The following is a 19,619-nucleotide window of genomic DNA, read 5'->3' as shown; positions in this document are numbered from 1 at the left end:
CCACCTTTGTTAATGCATGTTTTTTGGCTTAGAGTATAGAATTTACAAGGAAGCCTCATATGTTTAGATTTGTAGATGATAGATTGTAGATGATTTCATCGTATGTTGGATTTGCCATAACTAATATTTATCCACTAAGGAGGACAGGTTAGAGAGGTCTGATACATTTTTACATCCTAATTTAAGCCAAGAAGACAAGTTAAAATTGGGGATTAGATATTCAAATGTTGTAAGTGGTAATTGGAGCGAGATAGTGTCATTTATAGATTAGGAAGATTTTATCAAAATTTTCAAAGAGAATACCATTGCTGCAATGGTGAATAATATTGGTATTTGCATGGAGGGGGCCATAGTTAAGGTCACAAAAAAAGCGGGATAGTCACCACCTAGTAATAATGATTTTTCAATATCAAGCAATTTCATATCGTTACTTGGGAGAAGACATTTTTACAGATGATCAGTGAGATTTGCTAAATGATAAATTGTAAACCCACTCCTTCCACTCTTTTAAATCTTATAAGTAAACAAATAGCAATTCTAGGTTTTTAATTATTTCATTGAAATATATTTAATGTGCCCTGGATAAATTTGAAAAATTGTACAGGCAGTTTCATCGGTAATGTTTGGAAAATATAGATAATTTTAGGTAATAAAATAATTTTACAAAATTATCTTAAAAAGAGGCAAGTAATTAGTTTTAAAAACATCTTTGCTAGGATAGGTTAAAGCTATTCTCAAATATGGGAGAGCGCTTTGGACCCAGGTAAAAGGGAACTTTTTGGTTAGGGTAGTTTGTAAAGTTGGAGAGATACCAACATTCAGAATATTACATTTTTAACAGTTGATTTAATGCCATGGGCATCTTTGTTAGCTTGTAAAATTTTGTGAGAGAGCAAAGGATCCTGTAGAGTAGAGGTAAAGGGTCTGCATATAAGATTTAAAGTTCTCTGATGAAAATCCATCTATATCTGGAGATTTATTTAAAGGAAGGGATGTGATTAGTGTCTCTAGCTCCTTATAGGAAAAAGGTCTATCAATGTCTTCAAGTTTATTGGATGATAATTCAGGTAGATTGGCAGATTTTAAAAATTTCATAATTATAGCCTGAGTGGGCTGGGGGTATTGCCATCTTCTTTAAATTTTTTAAGGACTGGTAATATTTGCTGAAAACATTAGGTAAATCTTGTGGATTAAAAATTTTACTTTCAGTACGTGGGTGTTGAATAAAGGCCAGTTTGTTCCTATTTTGTTTAGTTCTTAGCTGGTTGGCTAATAATTTGCCAGCTTTATTTGCTTGACTGTAATATCTGAGATTAATTTTTGTTACAAAAATACAAAGTGTTGGTTAAACTAAAATTACTTTCTTGTAAAGAGAGTTATCCGCACCTTTATTTACATGCTTCTTCCTATAGTGCATTGCATTTGTAATGGCTGTTAAGTCCTTTAGCATTAGCAAACAATATGTAGGACCAAAGTACTGTTTAGTTAACTTTTTGGAGTTGAATATTTTCCTTTGAACTGTGCATCTTTGGGAATGTTTTGACCAGTGAACTGCAATAAACAGACCAAACGAGAGGGGTCATGGGAGAAGGATGACACAGACGGGGTCAGACAAGAATCCTATACCAATTGGAATTGTAGATAATTAAAAAAGAGTAAAAAAATATGAATTGATTCCTCTGGGGGAAAAACCATCACAATTGTACTCATTTAGAAATTGATTTCCAGATGTTTTGAATCTCCACTCAAAAGTTATAGATTTAGGTGTTTGTTATATACTCCAGCTTTCTAGTATTTCTAAGCCAGCTTGCAGTGATTTTATTTTAAATAATGTACCATTTCTTAGTAACCAGCAATTTTACAGAAAACACCCATTTGTATGGAACCTGGTTGTAGTGGAGTGATAATTCAAGGAATTTTCGTCTGGCTGGTATTGTTGTTTGTGAGAGATGAGAAAATAGTAAAATGTGATTAAATGGCCCAGGAAATATTGAATTATTCCTAGAAAGGGCAATCAATTCCTCTTTTCTTTGGGAGGGCAACAAATGCAGGCAAGCAAGTCTCTTGGAATCTTTTCAGGCAAGTGTGATGGCTTAGGGAGCCTATGTGCTCTATCAATATTAAGCTTGAGTGTTGCTCCTGCTGGGATCAGAAATGTAATCAAATGATGTAGATAGGGGATTAATTCTGATTTGGAGATATTTTCAGCTATGCCCGAATTTTATATTGTTCCTTCTAGATCTGTCTGCTAGGTCTGCAAGTTTCAGTTGTACTTGTTGAATGGTGACTTGGAATGTGTTTTCTATCTCCCACATCTTGCAAGTCTCTCAAATTTTCTGTAAAGAAATCATTATGGAGTGAACTTCTAGAGAGACCAGCATATCTTCAAGTGTTGGATTAGAGTAATCTTCTGTATTTTGCCTACCTTCTCTCTCCTCTGTAGACGAGAGTTTCAGCTTGCATTTAGCTGGGCTGGTGCCAGAAGAAGAAGATTATGATGTGCCATTTGATCTGCGGACCCTTCCTGGAGACTGACAGCTGGGTTTATTGTAGCAAGTTGAAAGATAAGACCACGCAGGAGGTGTGGCGGCAGACGCCATCTTGACTGCGCTGTGGCTCAGCAGTATTCAAGAAATCCCTTAATTTTCCCCAAATGTCTCTGGGATACTGAGACACTAAGGAGCTGAGAACCACTGGTAAAAACGGGTCCTGATGCACGCTGTGAGTCTATGTTCTATGTGACTCCATAAAGATATACTTCTTTCCTCAAAGGACTAGAAATCTTTGCTTTTTTATTATCCATTCCTTACAGTACATATTTCATTTTATACAATATATTTTTTCTCTTGTTTCTGATCCCGGTGTTTTCAAAACTTGGTATTAATACCTGTCCTGATCTTAGAATGGTCTATGTATTGTCTTTTCAATTTGTACCATGCTTTGGTCCTGATATCTAGCAGTTGCCAGTCATGGTGTGTTTGAGGACCATAACCACAGGTTTGTGTCTTAGATACTGCACCTTGTTCACTTTCCAGCCAAGCATGATTATGGGATGAGGGATTATTTTGATTGCTAGTCATAACATATATCATAATATAAGACCATTTCCAAACAAGCTGAAGCTCATCTGTCTACAGTGTGAAAGATTATTCACATGTGGAAAATATTTAAGATAGTTGCCAACCTTTCCAGAAGTGGACATTCCAGCAATATCATGTCAAAGGCAACAGTTCAATGCTCACATATACATGCCTCAGAGGTAATTTTTCACCACTTTTATGAATTTATACCACATAGAATTACAGCAATATTAAAGGGGGTCCAACACAGTTCTAGCAAGGTACACCTAATAAAGTGGCTGAGGAGTGTGTTTGTGTTATTAAACACTTCAGTCCTTGCAATTATAAGGATATAATTGTAAAACCTATTTTTGAAAAAAAAAGTTTTCATTTGGTGGTATTGTTACATACCTTAAAAAGTGTTTCTACTTTAAAAACTGTTTTTGTAAATGATAAGTACTACATTTTATTACAGTATTTCTTTCAGTTATACTGACATTAAATTTGCAAAGCATCAAAATTATTTACAAATAAAGTAATATAATAAAAAATGTAAAAATTGTGCTATTTACTATCTCTAAATCACATTTTCAGCAGTGTTTTTAAACTGTTCAGAAGGTCTATTTTTCACAACAGCAGCTGATAATAGTAGATAGTACTTACAGCAGTACACATCATATATCCCACACCAAAATCAAATCGGCATTGTTCATTCATTGAATATTGAATTCCAGGTAGCTGTGGGAGAGATGGCCAGTCATGTGCAAAAGGATCATCACGCAGGCAATCATAAGAACTGTAAAAAAAAAAAAAATGCAGTTAAAAAACTAAATTCAAGTTTGAACTGCAAGGGAGTAGAGTATTTAGGCTACGTACACATTAGAATATTCTCGTCCAAATATCGCTTCAGGGTTAGTATCAGATAAGAATCTGACGTGAGTGCAGAGCTTGCCCAACGTCATTCATGGACCCGTCCTGGCGGATCCATGAGCACAGCATAAAAGAGGAGATGCTCACCTGGGCAAAGGCAGTCTCAATCCAGGGCCAGAAGTGACATCTGCATACTGTATGGTGCCAGGTACTACTCCTTAGTCCGGCCTATAAATGGGACACCCTAGCCGAAGTAGGACGTGAATGATGCAATATCTGGTGATGTATTGATTCATTTATTGTTCATTGTTAACTTAACAAAAGGAAGCCATGATCTAGGATTTTTAGAACAGTGTGCTGTTTGTTCCAGTGTTTTGGTTGATCGTGGATCAATGATATTTGATTTAACTGCTATTGATTATTATAACTATTTGTTTTATATATGCAGTATGTGCAGCAATGAACCTTTTTGATTAGCTTTGTTGCCTTTTGTGTTTCCATTATCTGGTGCATGTGTGTGGGATCCTTGTATATCAGTGTTGTCGACTGGGTTCCCTGGCAGTGACTTGGTGAGAGTATTTGTTCTCGGCACACCCAAACTTGGGCTCTAGTGATTGAAAATAGTGCCACTGTGGGGCTACATGCAAACCCCTGCTAAAATATAGACCTTTCTTTTTCCTCCTAAATCTTTTATTAGATAATATTGTTTTGAGAAAGAATTCTTTACAGTTTTCCTTTCTACACTGTTCCAATTTTCTGAGATAATATCTCTGATCTTTTCAATAAAAGGAAAAGTGTTCATCCGCTTCCTAAATTTTGTAAAAAATCTTTCTCTTCTGTGAAGTTTCAACTTCATTCTTCCAAGATAGTACTTCTTTTACTAATCTCAGGTATGGCTGACCCAGAGAAGGATTCATAGTACACTTTACGTTGTGAGTCAATTTGCTGAGTCTGAGGCTGGGCTCTTACTTTCGCTGCCATGCTCTGATGGACCTAACCCTCCTTGATCGAGCAGTTGAGATGTGAAGGTCTATTTTTTCATTCAGGCCTTGCAAATTCTGTAAGACTGTCCTGAATTACTTTGTTAAGGAAGGGGTAACATGCTGGTCATCTGCTTCTCTATACTTCGTCACTTTCACAAAACATAAATCACAGACTGTCCTCCTTGGAAGTGCTCTGGTGGGGCATAACCAGCAGCCAGGGAGAAGGAGGTGGAGATCACCACTGACCACAATGCCTCGATGGAGTAACATAAAAATGGACAACAGCCATCCTTCCCCAAGCTGTCTATTAGTGCATTATAGTTAGATATATTATTATAGCATTATAGTTATATATATTTAAGTCTTAATAGGGTTTTATCCAGACACCTGGTGGGCAGCCACAGTTTTCCTGCCACCATCACGTAAGTCCTTTCCTTATTTTGTGAGGATGAAGATACAATGCCCCACAGTGGAAGAGGAAGTTAAATTATTAGATATATGGGCCTGATTTAATAAAGTTCTCCAAGGCTGGAGAGAATACACTTTCAGAAGTGAGGCTGGGTGATCCAGAAAACATGGAATAGATTTTTAAAAATCATTTGCTAGTTGCTAGCAAATGTTTTGAATCCTGAACCAAATCCATTCCAGGTTTGCTGGATCACCCAGCTTCACTTCTGAAAGTGTATTCTCTCCAGCCTTGGAGAGCTTTCATAAATCAGGGCCCAGGTCTTATGGAGTAGAGAGGGGGAGAAGTCTACCTGACTATTATGAGTACTTGGAGCCACCAGGAAAGGTGTATTAATGTTAGGGATAAAAATTTCTTGCAGCTGCGCTCCAGCTGCTAAATTATGGGCTACCATTACAGTGTGAACATTGGCATGGACTGCAATTCCATGCCAATGTTCCCTGAAATTATATTATATTATCATTTTTGCCACCGTGCTTAAGCAACAAAAAATATGTAAAAATTAGGTAAATAAATAGGCCACAATATTACAAACAATGACACACAGAATTGAAAGTGCAATACAAATTTAACATGTTGCATCTGGTACCTGAATGAAGAATAACTGTTAGGGTTAAATAAAGTCATGGGCCACAGGAATAGACCATAAGACCTGTGGTGTGACAAATAATATACAACAAACATTTTTAATGTTGCAGCTGTTGAAACCCCTTCACAACAGCCAACCAAGTGAACAACAGTCTCCAGGAGGTAGCGGTATCAAATATCCAAGTCTACCATAAAGAGAAGACTTCATGAAAGTAAATACAGAGGGTGCACTGCAAGGTGCAAGCCACTCATAAGCCTCAAGAACAGAAAGGCTAGATTGAACTTTAAAAAAAAAAAAAACATCTAAAAAAGCGTTCTGGAAAAACATTCTTTGGACAGATGAAACCAGGATCAACCTTTACCAGAATGATGGCAAAAAAGTATGGAGAAGGCGTGGAACAGCTCAAGATCCAAAGCATACCACATCATCTGTAAAACATGGAGGCAGTGTGATGGCTTGGGCGTGCATGGCTGCAGTGGCACTGGGACACTAGTGTTTATTGATGATGTGACACAGAAGCAGCTGAATGAATTCTGAGGTGTTCAGAGACATACTGTCTGCTCAAATCCAGCTAAAAGCAATCAAATTGATTGGGAGGCATTTCATAATACAGATGGACAATGACCCAAAACATACAGCCAAAGCCACCCAGGAGTTTATTAAAGCAATGAACTAGAATATTCTTGAATGGACAAGTCACTCACCTGATCTGAACCCAATTGAGCACGCATTTCACTTGTTGAAGACTAAACTTGGGACAGAAAGGCCCACAAACAAACACCAACTGAAAGCAACTGAAACTGTATCTGGTGATGTCTATGAGTTAAAGACTACAGGCTGTCATTGCCAGCAAAGGGTTTTCAACCAAGTATTAGAAATGAACATTTTATTTTCCGCTTTTTAATTTATCCAATTACTTTTGAGCCCGAAATTAAGTGATTGTGTTAAAAAAAAGGCTTTTTAGTTCCTCACATTTTTATGCAATCTTTTTGTTCAACCCGCTGAATTAAAGCTGAAAGTCTGTAGTTCAACTGCATCTGAGTTGTTTCACTTAAAATAAATTGTGGTAATGTACAGAACCAAAATTAGAAAAAAAGTTGTCTTTGTCAAATATTTTTGGACCTAACTGTACATGAAATTACTGTTTGCAAAAGACTTTTCATGGTGATATTGTGTATTGACCCTGTCTATCACTTCTGTTAAAGAAGTGGTATTTTGTTTCCATTTGCAAACAATAGTCAATCTCACTGCAATTAAAACATGCGTAACCATAACTCTATGAACTGGAGGAAAGTCATCAATTCCTATATTCACGATCGCCAAATCAAGAGATAAACTTGTAGTGCATTTAGTAATTTTCAGCAGTAGATCAGATATAACTGACTAAAAAGGTACTAATTTGGTACATTCCCAAAACATATGTACTGTACATATGTGCCTATGGATCCACACCCTCTCCAACACAATAGTGAGTAATTTGGGGTAAATTTAGCTAATCTATAGGGTGTTCTGTACCATCTGAGAACTATTTTTGGTAGCATTTTCAGTGTGTTAAACATTTGGTGGAGTTAATCATTGATATAAAAAACTGTCTTCAATTTGGACAGAGTAAATGTGGAGTGAAAATCTATCTTTAGACTGATATAGGTTATAGTATACAGAAATCCTGCCTTTGCAGGCTATTGTACTTTTGGAACGCTGCCAGCATTTTGAAGGTACCTTTATAGCCTCAATATTTGAGGATTTTATCAGGTTTTGAATTTGTCATAGTTTGAATTTATCCATCATAAAAACCATTTAAGGGAGATTGGATTTATAATTATATCCACTCTTGAGCGATGTAGATAAATTCAAATTGGGAATTAGATATTCATATGACCAAGTGGAATTTGTACAGTTATTAAATTGCCTGTATAGTGGGATGTTTTAGTTACATTTTCCCAAGCTAATACCATAGCTTCAAGAGTATAAAACTGAAAAAACACAATAATTGACGATAAAGAAGATGCTACAAAAAAGGCTAAGTAATCTCCCCCTTTTAATAATGATGTTTCAATACTTAGCCATCCCCTATCTACAATAGGTAGGAGACATTTTTCCAATTGATCAGGTAATGATGCAATGTAGTAATCTTAAATATACGGTAAACCCACCCCTCCTACTTTCCTCTGTCTTATTAGGAAATGACTGGTGATCCTGGGTTTTTTATTATTCCAGATAAAGGAGCTTAAAATATGTTGTATAGATTTAAAAATTTAGTTGGGAGTATAATTGGTAATGTTGGAAAAACATATAGGATTTTCGGCAATATGCACATTTTAAAAGCAGCAATTCTGCCCATCCATGATAGTTCACTTTTCCTATTCTTTTAAGATCTTCCTGTATTGTCTTACAAAGAGGTAAAAAATTATTCTTTAGATCTGTGCTGGGATGAGATAAAACAACTCCCAAAGATGGGAGAGCATTTTGAACCCAGATAAAGGGGAACTTTTTGGATAAATTATTTTGTAGTACTGATGGAATACCAACATTCAAAATGTTACATTTAGAGGAGGTAATTTTATAGTAACTAACATTACCGTATTTTGTTATGGTAGACATAGGAGATGCTGTTATAAAGTCCTCAGGAAGAACTACCGTATTTTTCGGACCATAAGACGCACTTTTTTCCCCCCAGAAGTGGGGGGAAAAAGTCCCTGCGTCTTATGGTCCAAATGTATCAAAATGTATCCTTCCCAGCTGCTGTCCCGTCCCCCCTCTGCCTTTTCTCCTGTCTCCAGCGCGGCCAGAGTGACTGTGTCTCCTGTATCTTGCTCCCGGCGTCCTCCCACTCTCAGCATGATTGGCTGACAAAGTCATGCTGGGAGCATTCTCCTAACATGACTTTGTCAGCCAATCATGCTGAGAGTGTTCCCAGAATCACTCACAGCACACATAGTAAAATCACACATACACAACACTACACAACACAAACACAATGTAAACAAATGTTATATTGCAATCCGATTGTCATACATTGTATGACAATCGGATTACAACTGAAAGGAAATACTCACCCAGTGTCCGCAGCTCCGCTTGTTGGTATCTGTAGTGAGATGTATAGTACAATGCAGAAATCCTGCATTGTACTGTGCATCTCTCCATAGATACGAGCAGCTTCCAGCCTGTGCCTGTGTCTCTGTGTGAGGCAGGGAAATCCCCCCCCTCACATCACTCGGAGGATGAGTCATCTTCCAGTGATGTGATTGGTGATGTATGGGGGTGTGTCAGGGAGGGAAATTTAAAGGCAGAGTACAAAGTAATCTGCTTCTAAATGGTTTTTACAGTACAAAAACACCACACAACATAAAAATAAAAGTACCGCACATTTTTAATTTTATTTTTAGATTACATTGTTGTCTATTATTTCATTATTGTTTTAAATTATTATTTATATTTATGTATTATATTATAATTTATGATTTTAATATAATAAATAAATATAATTATCATACCCGGGAGTTAATCCTAAGAATTACAAGCCCACAATACAAACAAAAATTTCTATGCAAAAAAAAAAAATAGGATAGGATTTTATTAAAAGTACATTTTTTTTTTTTTACATGATTGTGTGTTTCAAACATTTTTTATATTCATGATATCTACTAGACCCTTGTTCGGACATATTTCTGTAACTTACAGGTCTAAAATGTAAAAAAAAAAAATTTCATGAAAAACAGTGTAACGCTTTTGGTACAGAAATCCAGACCTCAGTGTAACGCCCAGGAGGTTAATGTCTTTTGTTATAAAAGCAGAATTAAAGGGGCATTAACCCCTGTTTGTTTACCTGTCGTTTATAGGTAGGTAAGCAGAGAGGGGGTTTGGGCAATGAAAGCGCCCTAATACTTACAGATTCCATGATCCAAAGGGGTCCTGGTCCAGTACCAGATGCCCCGACATGGACGAGGCTTGCTGTTTGGTCCACCTTGATGGCGTCCTACGGAGTTCACAGAAGAAGCTCCAAAGATTTCCTGGGACCCAAAGCTGTCCCTCGTCATCCAATCAGTGAGCGGCGTGGGACACGTGATGACGTCACTGCACTGTGAGGAACTGAGCTTTCTAGATTCTGACTCTAGCAATGAGGAGTTCTTGGGGTTCTCATAAAACGAGCAGAACCTTTACCGTAAATCTTCAACTTTATTCTTTTTTATTACTGAAGTCTCTCGTTATTGTGTTTTACAGTAATTTTGTCTTTTGCTGACTTTGTTAATAATGGTTCTAAATGCTGCTGTTTACTTTACAGGGTTTATTACATGTGTTTATGACTGTGATGTTGGTTTTTAATGCACATAAAATATTTTAGTACACTTGTTTCAGAATCTTTTTTTTTCTTCATTTCCCTTCTCTAAAAAACTGGTGCGTCTTATGGTCCAGTGCGTCTTATGGTCCGAAAAATACGGTAAATTTCTAATATCCATATTTCATGATAGATATGTGATGATGTTAAGCTGGTTTTGATCTCCATTCAGGAATTATGGATTTAGGAGCCTGATCGGAACTTGATGGTTTAGATAGTTTGTCAGTTATTTGTATATCCCAGGTTCGTTGTAATTCAATGCCTGACTGAGTTGTCTTTATAGTGTAAAGAGTACCATTCCTAATAACCAGCAGCTTAAGCAGAAAGCCCCATTTGCACAGGATTTGATTGCTTCCAAGAGTCTGAGTAATAGCTAAAAACTTCCTTCTGAAGTTGTGTTGGATACAGGTTGATCAAGAAAGTAGGATATGTAACAATTGGATTCAGTGTCAACACATCTGTTATATCATTGCTATTATCCAATCTTTGCCTACCTTGTATGTCTTACATGGTAGATAGTTTCAGCTTCGCTTTTGCTGGGCTGGGACCTAATGAGGAGGTTTGTCAAGTCCCATTAGACCTCCTTTTCTTCCTAGGAGATTGTGAATTGGCTGCATTGGGACTTTGTTGAAGAAATCTGTCAGTTTCCTTGGAGCGGGGGAGCCTTGACTCTTCCCCATCTCTGCACTGAAGTGTGGGAAGTCAACGGAGGAGAAAATTGCCGGTTTGTGAGCTTTCTGAGGATCGGTTTTTTACCTGGTGGATGTGCCTGCTCAGCAGCCCTAACAGAAGACATCCATCTTGGTTGGCTTCCAGCCACGTCCCCTGATTGGTTGTTTTATTACCACTGTGGGGCTGTGATGAGTTAGGCCTAGACTACTTTTGTTTTTTTAGATAATTTGGATAATTTTTACAACAGTGTGTGATCTGATTAACCTCTAGTGCTGTGGATCGCACACTGTTCTCAATAAATGCAGCCATGTCCACATTTATTGAAAAGATTCCCGGCACTAGAGGTTAATTACCTCTAGTGCCAGGGATTGCACACTGTTCTCAATGAATGTGGCCACAGGCCACATTATTGAGAAGATTCCCGGCACTAGAGGTTAATTAACCTCTGGTGCCCTGGGGCTCGCAAACAGGAGGAATCCCAGGGAATCCTGTGAATCCCCTGTGAATCCTCCTGTTATAATTTCCTCGATCTTCCGATGGTTTCGCAAAATCGGTTCGCTGGAGTTTCACGGAACCATCGGAAATTCGAGGAAATTTTCGCCTCTGGCATTCTTGCTCATCCATAATCATGAAATTTCAGTAAATCAAATGATCCTAAGCCACATGAATCATATACTAAAATTAAAGCATATCTAAATTCAAAGTAAAAACGTAATACACTACAGTTTACTGGTTCTAATATGTGGAAACTGTTAGGTTTCCTTTCAGGCAACATTGTTACCAAGTACAAAAAATATCTATTGCCTTTGAAGGTAACATAGCATCCTTGTAACTTTTTATAAGCTAAAAAGTAAGCACAGTCATCCTTATCTTTTTGTGTTAACTACTAGTTCCATCGATCGGCCATGTGTAACTGAAACAAACAAATTTATACATAACTAGTTCAGCCTGTGTGTCCAATATAGCCCCTTTACTAATCACAATGGTGAAATATGTGAAGCCACAGGGATAGAAAGTGTGGTATTACAAGGTTACCGAGCTACAAAAAGGAGGAAAATTATACATAAAAAGGAAATCCAATGTTTCCCCAAGATCTGAACTAAGCACTGGTAAACTGTAATATACTATATTGAGCTTTAGGTCATGGTCCTTTTAAAAACAGGTTACTTACTATGAAAAGAGTCAGGCATATAATCAATGGTTGTCATTTGCTTACTTAAAGGGCCAAGACTCTGGGATAGGAGTGGGCCTTCCTATACCACTGCAGTACATGCCAGGATTTTTTAAAGAACAAACAGGTCTGGGGCAGTCAGGCGAAGGGTGTGGCTCAGTCTTGGGGTAAGAAGTGGGGCTTAAAACAGCAGCACAAGGTAGCTCCAAGTTGTTTGGATAAAAGACTAATACTGGAAACCCTTGCTATCTGTAAGTACCAGGTGCCCTCCTAGTGAAGGCGCATTGCTAACTTTACAGGACCTATTGATAAAGTCAGTATTGTTGTCTGCTGAAATGAAGCTGCTTTGTGTTACTCTGCAGAAAGGAAACTTTTTCTAATTTGTCTGGGCCAAAATAAATGAACTTAACTGGAGTGCTGTAGTGTCCTGCTGTAAATATAAAGCATAACTAAACCTTGCAGAAGGAGCGGGTGATCACCCTTCATGAATAAAATAATGCCTGTTAACATTTTTTTAATTACACTTACCTGTCCCACAACGGGTGCCACCATCGTCAGCCACTCTAATTGGCCAGAATGATGTAACTCACATGCAAGTGTACAGGTGTTCATTCAGTACCTGTGGCCCTGGGGGATGCAAGGTCACCCAGCATATCCCAGCAACATCGCTTAATTAAAAAAATCAGATAGCGAATAGGCATAAGTATATTAAATTTCAGAAGGGACATCACCTTCTGCAAAAAAAAAAAAAAAAATCCTGTCTGATAGCAATTTTTAGTTTTAGCAGAACTAGTTTTGCTTCATAATTAATAAAAAAGTAACCTTTACATGTAAACTAAGCAAAACAATATCACAATCTCATATTACATAAAAGAGCTGGTTTTCTCATATTACATAACAAAAACTTGTTTTCTAATGAAAAAAATGTCACTGCTCACCTTAGATAACGACTAAGCTCTTGCTGACTACATCGGGACCAATGAAAACGGTGAAATGCAGCTTGTACAAGAGGTGCCATAATGCTTCCCATTCTGACTTCATCTCCACACCTGTTTCCTTGACCATCATGTTCCATTCCTAACCTAGGATATGGATATATGAAAACAATACTAATGGATAAACATATAAGACAAACATTTATGCCAAGGCACCTCCAAATTGGAAGAGATGATAACAGAACAAGCTACTTAAAAAGACCAATTTAACATGTTGCTTTACAGGAAGTAATTAAGAAATAATCAAAAGGCAATTAGTGATCTGCCAAAACCTGCCAAAAAACAGTACAAAGCCCTGTTTACACTTTGAAATCAGTTGTCTTAGGTTCATTTTACGCCACTTCAGTGTATTTTTGTATTTATGGTAATGCTGGTTATTCATTTTAAGAGCTAGCACACCTGAGAACACTCCTTAGCCTTTTATGGAAACGTACCAAACATTGATATTTTAGTACATAACTGTGCTTTAGAGAATGCTACAAAGCAGGGACATTTAGGGACATTAGTGCATTACACACAATTAACTAAAACACAAAGATTGTAAAGACAGTCTACTAATTTATTTTCTTTGGAAAGCAACCAGAAGTTGGAAAACATTGTCCCCTTTCAGCATGCCACAGAAATTGTCATCTTCTCTTTCTGAAAACAGTGGTCTCGCTACAGAGGTTTGATGGAACAACCTATTATAAAACCTGTAACCAATATTACAATGCTATGGAAAGATACCTCTTACCTGTTACCTGTGACCTGTCAAAATCACAGATTTTTTCTTATATACAAGAAGTCATGAATAAGAATGGACAAAAATGATTAATGAAAAAAAAAAACACAGCTTCATAAGTAAACAAGTTCAACATAACAAGAAAATGTGCTGACAATTAACATATGACTCATAGAGTAACATGCAGACACAGAAACAAAACTTCCAAAGCTTTGTTGACCACAAACAGTAACCAATATAAATCTTAGTTAAAGCAAAAAAAAAAAAAATCAATAAATATGCATTGCTGCTAATGAATGAGATACTAGCTCTTTTCAAGGACCCTTTGAAAGGAGAATCCACCAACCTCCTATTAGTTGTAGTGTCACACTAGAGTACTGTTGGTTAATAAACCCTGTGATTTCTTCACCCCTTGCTCCAGAGCTTTGAAAATCTCCTGCTCTCTCTCTGCTCTCTCCTTTCTCTTGGTATCCCTCTGTGTACCACGTGACCGCACCCACCGAAGAAGCCAATAGGGCTTACTTTCGGGGGAGGGCTTATATTTCACCCTTGCATGATTAGCATGCTAGGGCCTACTTTCGGGGTAGGTCTTTTTTTCGGGGAAACATGGTAATCAAAAAAATATTTAGCAAGGGAGTATATTAGACATCTTAAAATTGAAAACGACTTTCATACAGAGAAGAAGTGTCCTTCTTTAAAGGGGACAGCTTTTCAATGCAAGCTGTGGCCACTTTCTAAAAAAAAATGTAAGACAATATAGCTGTTGTTTTTATAACCCAATATTCACATGGTTTTTTTCAGGGCTGTGAAGTTCCTGCTACCCCTGACTCCAACTCCTCTGTATTTAATATGCTTATCTATTTTCGTTGTTGTATTGACCATTTAACCACAGAACTACTGGCTAGGAAGCTGACGCTCTACTGCATTGGCCAGTTTAAACAAAAGACAAAAAAATGAAAACAATAAGGTTTTATTTATTGTTTTTTATCAAGTAGCCATAAATTAGTACCATAGCATGCAAAAAATCCAGGAACGGGAACTTTACTAGTTTAAAAATATGAACCACATTCACATTAAAACAAAGCTTAACTTCATGAACAAAAACAAAAGCTGGAAAACCTAAAACAGTTTATATATTAAACTTGGAATATAGTTGTAGTGTAGATTAGCTGTTAAATCCAAACCATAACTAACTCAATGTAGTGTTATTCTAAGAAACAGAATTGCTTCTGCCACATCCTTTTTCATAGAAGCTCTTATATCTCACTTGACTATTTTTAGAGCTGAAAATATGCTTTAAACACTGACATGGGTGGGTGGCATTGTTGTTACGGTTCTAGCCACATCACTAATAATCTTGGGATAAACAAGGATGGTTTCTTCTACAGTCAGTTTCAATGAACAATCATACTTTTCTACTTCTTTTTATTCTTCAAAAAACTCCTGCTGGAATCTCTCTATTTGGACATTTTCTGGTTGTTTATCTTTCACGCATATGCCACGTCGCTTTATTGTTGAAAGTTCCATTTTGACCAAGTAGGAATCAAAGTCCAATTCTTCTTTTGAAGAAGATGATCCTCAGTTACCAGTGCTTATTGCTTCATTCAGTGGTGGTGTTTCAGGTAGTAATCCCTTCATGCAAACTGCTACATCTTAGAGGGCCTTTTTTGCAGTATCAGTCTGGTCATCGCTCATTGGATCAACATAAATAGCAGCTAACAAGATTTGATTATCCAGTAAGAGATTCTCTCTTTTCTTCATTGAAGATATAATGCCATCAGCTATTAACCCTCCACTTTGGTTCAGGCAATATATCAAGCTCTTCCATTTCAAGAAGAATTTACCAGGTGTTAAGTCTTCAGGTTTCAAACTCAGTGACAAACTCGGTGACAGTAAAGGGGTTAGAAAGTAGATTTTCCAGTGCTTTTACCTGTGTCCACTGGCTTTCAGTTAACAAAACATTTTCATTGTCCAGTTCTTCAAGAAAGTCTTTTAGTTCAAGCAAATGCTTTACCATCAAATAAGTGCTTCCCTAGCGTGTTGTTTGATCCAAAATGGCTCCTTTTCCTGCACATCTTTTCAAAATGGCATTTGTTTTAGGGGCCCTGGCTGCAACAGTTACTTGCCTCACTTTGCCAATTACAGTAGCTGCATGACGATCTTTCAATTCATCTCCTATTACAAGTTGCAGAGTATGAACAGCACAACGCAAATGTTGAATAGTAGTACGCCTAGATGCTTCTTAAACAATGTTATCCAAAATGTCAATAATCTCTTCACTTTCACTTTCTCCAATACTTGCAGAACTGTCTTCCTTTAATATCTGTCTGTCACTTTCTTCATCTACTTTTCTTATTTTCTCAATTTTGGTCAACATATTAGGAGCATTATCTATCACAATACATAGAATCTGTTCCTTTTTGTTTTTCAAAATCTTCTAGAACATCCTCCACTAACTTCTAAAGATAGTCACTGGTGTGATGTCCCTGGGTGTCCTTTACTCCTAAGGTTCGCGTTATTGTTTTATTATTTTCATCAACAAATATAACATCAATAGCAAAATAATTAACTCTGTGACGTGTGCATTAATTCATTTTTATGAAGAGAAAATGTCCCTTCAGACCTTTTCATACCCTGTTTCCCCTATAAGGCACTGTCTTATATTTTTTGAAATGCCAAAATATGCCCTAGGTCTTTTTTTCAGGGGGATGTCTTATTTTTCCATGAAGAAGACTACAGTACACATTTATTGTTGAAAATAACTCATGTGCCATTGATTGTCCCCTTCTGATCACTCTGTGCCATTGATTGTCCCCTTCTGATCACTTGCACTGCAGCCAGCATCGAGGAGTCACACAGAGGCACACAGTATCAGGTATCGGAGGATGTCTTATTTACGGGGGGTGCTTTATTTTAATTGTTTTAGCAAAGATCGGGGGGTGGCTTGTTTGCCTTATCATCGGGGAAACACGGTAGTTCTTCCTTTTTACATTTGGCCTCTTCAATTATAAGTTTCCCTTTACTTTCTCTTTCCAGAGAAACACCAAGTTTTTTAGCCATTTCTCCATTCAGGCCTAAAAAGGCTGGCTGTGAAAAGAAGGATAGTTTTTTGTCATAGATTTTGATAGAGTTTTTCTGGTGTCATTGGTATGGTAACTTTGTCAGATATAAAGAATCTTCTTAGTTGTGTTTGGTCTGCAGTGGATTTCTGAACATTTTTTATCCCAGAAGTAGATGGAATATTTTCATTGATACCTTTCTCATTCACAACTTCCAACACTTTAGGATGAAAACGCTGCAATTGTCTTTTCAAATTTGATGCTCTTGTAGGTTGCATTTTTTTAGACCCACTGATCACATTGTTTTTCATCATCATCTTCAAGATTACATTGGCACATGTAATGTTTCCCATCACTTGATAATGTAAATGGCTCATAAACAGCAGACTTTATCGTGTTTGTTGACAGACATTTGTGCCATTGTGAATGGGGTGCCCCTTTCACTAAAATATAAATATAAAATATGTTATACTAACTACCATATTCTTTGAATTAAATACAAACGTACACATAGTCCTGCACTATTGCAAACACACATACATATAACATGGCACTATACACACAAATAAGCTATAGCCCTGCACTAAACTTAGACATAATTTTTCCTATACAGAAAAACATGCACACAATATGCACTATACACAAGCATTCATACATTCCTGCACCATCCACACAAACATACACATAGCCCTGCAGTTTTATCCAGACACATGCACACAGCCTTCCATCATAGTACACACAAGCAGCCATGCAGTTTAAAATAAACATGAACACTTACAGTTTAATACAAAAAGCTGTTTTTTCAAGTTCTTCTAAGCTCTTTTAACAGACAGAAGAAGTTGAGCAGATGCTGCTGCCTTTATCTTTGTTTGCTGATTTACTGCTGAAGACAGGGCAGTGGGAGGCTCCAGGGCCAGGGTGGACCCTTACCTAACTTCCTAGTATTAGGTGCTGTGCAAAATGACATCTGGACATCTGAACACACATCATTACACTTGTTTACACTCAAATGAACTTGTTAAACACAATGAGCCTGATTTATGAAAGCTCTCCAAGGCTGGGGAGAATACACTTGCAGAAGTGAAGCTGGGTGATCCCAAAAACATGGAATAGATTTTTAAAAATCATTTTCTTTTCACTAGCAAACCTTTTGAATCCTGGACCAGATCCATTCCAGGTTTGCTGGATCACCCAGCTTCACTGATGAAAGTGTATTCTCTCCAGCCTTGGAGACCTTTCATAAATCAGAGCCATTATATCTGAAATAAAATGAAAACACTTTTTGTAATGTGCATTATCCAGGTTACAATAATGTGAATGTCAGGTTGTATAATAACTAGTAGAACTACAACTATGCACTGGCCTTTATTCTTACATCAGAGAAGTACTTAATTATGACTATTGTTTGTGAAGTAGGACATTTGAACTTGCTGTATTTTTTAATTTGAATTTACATTTATCAGAAGTCTGAACATTTTTATCGACTCCCCCTCCAGGTACCCAAAATTGTTTCCGACTCCAAGTCCAACTCCACAGCCCTGATTTTATTGTATTTATCTAGTCACATCAAATAACTACTCTAATTTGCAGAAACATATCAATTGCCAATTCTCATTTGTTGAGCAAAATGTGGCCATGCTATTCAGGTTTTAAATAACAGCATTGTACCAGTATTACAGAGTAGACATTTACCATAATAAAGGTGCAGGTTCCATGTTATGTTTGTTAAAAAGCAGGTATTGCTATTACAATAATGTTGTATTGATATTTTTTTTACTTAAATATATGAAGCCAGAATGCCTTAACTTCAGCCACCTCTGTGTCCCTAATGTTGGGATTTTTCTGGTATAAAAATAGAAATGTGAAAAAAAATTAAATACATTGGGAAATTAGAAAGGAAAAGTAGCCATAATCCTACTTACACATGCCCTGTTTCATGAGCTACTACAAAGGCTGACGAGAACCCATCTTCATGGTTAAGTGTGCAGCTTCTAACTGGATGACACATTCCTGTTACTGGAGCATAGCCTTAAGGAAAATAAATTAAATAGTCATGAAGTTTAAATTAAAACAAGTAAGACAAGATCTATATTTGCTTTTCTTAAGAAAACATGTATTTGTACATGTATATTTTTTTTATACACTATGTTATTAATAAAACGAAATATATAATAATACATCAAGGTGATGGTCAAGTAGTAGTTGGTAACATTTACCTGTACTTGAAATAGTAAAAACTTCTTTAGTTTGAAAGGGAGCCATGAACATACTCCAGTGTTTATATCAACACAGGTACAACGTGCCTACTTTAAACCAGTCATCATGGATTTTGTTATGGCAGATACTGTTTTTCCAGGAACAGCATAATGGTTAGACAGGACACTAACTGCATAGAGTTTGCAGGTTCTCCCCGTGTTTGCGTGGGTTTCCTCCCACATTCCAAAAACATGCAGTTGGGTTGATTGGCTTCCCCCCAAAAAATTGACCTTAGACTGTATTAACCCCCCTAGCGGTAATTCCAAATGTGTGACTCGGGGTGGATTTTATTTTACTTGCAAATAGTAGTAATCCCGAGTCGCTCGGGGTCGCTTTAACCTGAAAAAAAAACCCCACTTACCTTGTTCAGTCACTGTCCCCCAGCGTCCTGCTGGTCCCCGCAGGTCCTGGGGACACCTCCGTCTTCTTCGAGCAGCAAAGT

General features: G+C 37.1%; 1 protein-coding gene across 3 annotated transcripts in view; it reads right to left on the bottom strand.

Moving 5' to 3' along the window:
* LOC140323580 (A disintegrin and metalloproteinase with thrombospondin motifs 2-like) overlaps window positions 1-19,619 on the bottom strand; it is a 355,904-nt gene that overhangs the window by 222,355 nt on the left and 113,930 nt on the right. For all 3 annotated transcript variants that reach the window (XM_072400782.1, XM_072400783.1, XM_072400780.1), the window contains exons 7-9: window positions 18,844-18,949; window positions 13,085-13,228; window positions 3,723-3,855 (exon numbers count right to left, since the gene is read on the bottom strand). In XM_072400782.1, coding sequence (XP_072256883.1) covers window positions 3,723-3,855; window positions 13,085-13,228; window positions 18,844-18,949 — 383 coding nt within the window. The remainder of the gene's footprint in view (window positions 1-3,722; window positions 3,856-13,084; window positions 13,229-18,843; window positions 18,950-19,619) is intronic.

This window comes from Pyxicephalus adspersus, chromosome 2 (genome assembly GCF_032062135.1).
Source record: "Pyxicephalus adspersus chromosome 2, UCB_Pads_2.0, whole genome shotgun sequence".
NCBI lineage: Eukaryota > Metazoa > Chordata > Amphibia > Anura > Pyxicephalidae > Pyxicephalus > Pyxicephalus adspersus.
Note: the sequence above shows the minus strand (reverse complement) of the source record. Positions and strands in the feature narration are given on the sequence as shown.